The following is a 2354-nucleotide window of genomic DNA, read 5'->3' as shown; positions in this document are numbered from 1 at the left end:
ATCGTCATTTCTTTTGAAGGCAGGTTGCCTGTATGTAATGTATTACAGAGGGTTAATAAATGCAAAAAAATAAAAATAAATAAATATATATATACATATATATAATAAAAGTATTAAAAATTCAAATCAACCCATTTCCCTAGAACACATATAAAAGTATGTAAATACTGTGAAACACATACCGTACATGTTAGGTATCCCTGTGTCCAAAATCGCCTGCTCTTCAAATCTATAAAAATATTTTTATACTGTACAGTATTTAATAAATGTTAATTTTTATATTTAGCAATATATGTGAATTCTTCTTTGAAAAAAATAATACACCCCCTGAAAATAAGACATGGCGCATCTTTGGGAGCAAAAATTAATATAAGACACCGTCTTATTTTCGGGGAAACAGGGTAGATACTTATCAAAAACACCTGATCAATTCAGTTCACATCATAAAACCCAATTTTGCATGCATGTCCCCCAGTTACAATTGTACCAACTTTATTCTGGGCCTCCTTACACCTTTTCCTTTATAAATGAACATTTAATAGCTTTCCTCATCTCATGGTTTTTCAAGCTATAAATGATAGGATTGAATAATGGCGTTACCACTGTGTACATAAGGAAAAGAACCTTGTTAATATTGATAAAGTGCCCCCTGCTGGGGACAACATAGATAATAATAAGTATCCCATAGTATACACTCACTGATGTCAGATGTGAGCTGCAGGTGGAAAATGTCTTCTGCCTCCGAGAGGCTGACTGTATGTCCAGAATGGCTATGAAAATACAGATATATGTTACAATGATAAACACAAATGGGGTGAGAACTAGTGGGAACGAGAGCAGAAAGATGGCTAACTCAACCATAAATGTATCGGAGCATGACAGCTTAATGAGAGGAGCAACATCACATATGAAGTGGTCGATGACTAGTGGACCACAAAAATCTAGTGTAAAAATCATAAGTACTGTGTTCAGTGTGGATAAAGCTCCAAGCAGCCAAGAACTTCCAACCAATTTAAGGCAAAAAGATATGTCCATAGTGGATGTGTAGTGCAAGGGCTTACAGATGGCCAGATGGCGGTCATAGGACATCGCTGTGAGAATGAAGCACTCTGCAATTGTGGAGGCTCCATAAACATAAAACTGAGCAATACAGCTATGGATGGGAACGACTCCCACTCCTTCCAAGATGATGTGCAACATACTGGGGACTATATTAGTGGTGAACAAAATGTCACAGATAGACAAATGTAGAAGGAAGACATACATTGGAGTATGCAACTGGTGAGTTCTCGACACTAGAAGGATTATTAGGTTGTTTCCAGACAAGGTTGCAATGTAAATCATGAGAAAGATGATGAAGATTGATACTCTGTTCTCCAGTTTTCCGAATCCAAGTAAAATAAAGTCTTCTCCATCAGTTACATTTACTTTACGCATATACATGTTATGCATTTTGGTATCTGTATATGCATTCAACTCTTAATATTCTTCTGTTCTGCAAAAATGGACAACAGATGTAAAGTACCTCTCAGTGTTCTCCTGACCATTGTTCCATTGTTTTTTTTAATGCTATGAAGGATAGAAAGGTAAGGCCTGGTTCACATCTGCATCGGTAATCCGAACGGATTACTTACGCAGATGTGAACCAGGCCTAAGACTAAGCTTACATTGTCATCTTTTAGTATGATGTTCTGATCTGCAAAGGGTCAGAATAATGGATAGAAAAGTTGACAGAGTTTATGGATGAAGGGATTCTCCCACCATTTGCCACTCACTCTAATATTAAAAAAAAAAGAAAGACCATGAATGCTGCATACTCTGTCTATATCTGTCAGTCTGTAGGCTTTTCAGTCCATTGTTCTGGCCCTATAGATGACAGTATCAATTTAGCCTAGGGCTGAGGCCTCACGTTGCATAACCCCAGCATTTTTGTTGCAGATCTTGTTGCTTTTTTTTGAGCCAAAGTCAGGAGTGGATTGAGCAGAAGGTAGAGGTATAAGAACTTCCTCTATATTTACCATTCCTTTTGTAGTCGCACCTGGGTTTGGCTCAAAACACCACTTCAGTTTGCACCTGTTAGGGGTGTTCACATAACTGTTGTTAATGTTACTGTCTTCCATTATCCGATGACAGCAATGGACATTAAACTGTTGCAGAGAATGGACACAGAATCAGTCTGTTCCCATTGACACTAAAATTAACAACAGGACGTAAACTAAGTTTTTGGACAAGCAGGACTTGGGGAAAAGTTAAGTACATTACAGTTCACCCCAAGTGCACCATCTTCATTGACACTGTACTTTAAATTGCTCTAACTCCAGAGATGTGGGGGCTAGAGCCGCAATCTTGGGCTG

General features: G+C 37.9%; 1 protein-coding gene across 1 annotated transcript; it reads right to left on the bottom strand.

Moving 5' to 3' along the window:
* Positions 1 to 507: 507 nt before the first annotated feature.
* On the bottom strand, positions 508 to 1452 carry LOC142210081 (olfactory receptor 10P22-like). The gene has a single exon (XM_075279110.1). It carries the CDS (start codon positions 1450 to 1452, stop codon positions 508 to 510), a length of 945 nt encoding a protein of 314 aa, XP_075135211.1.
* Positions 1453 to 2354: the final 902 nt, after the last annotated feature.

This window comes from Leptodactylus fuscus, chromosome 6 (genome assembly GCF_031893055.1).
Source record: "Leptodactylus fuscus isolate aLepFus1 chromosome 6, aLepFus1.hap2, whole genome shotgun sequence".
Taxonomy (NCBI): Eukaryota; Metazoa; Chordata; class Amphibia; order Anura; family Leptodactylidae; genus Leptodactylus; species Leptodactylus fuscus.
Note: the sequence above shows the minus strand (reverse complement) of the source record. Positions and strands in the feature narration are given on the sequence as shown.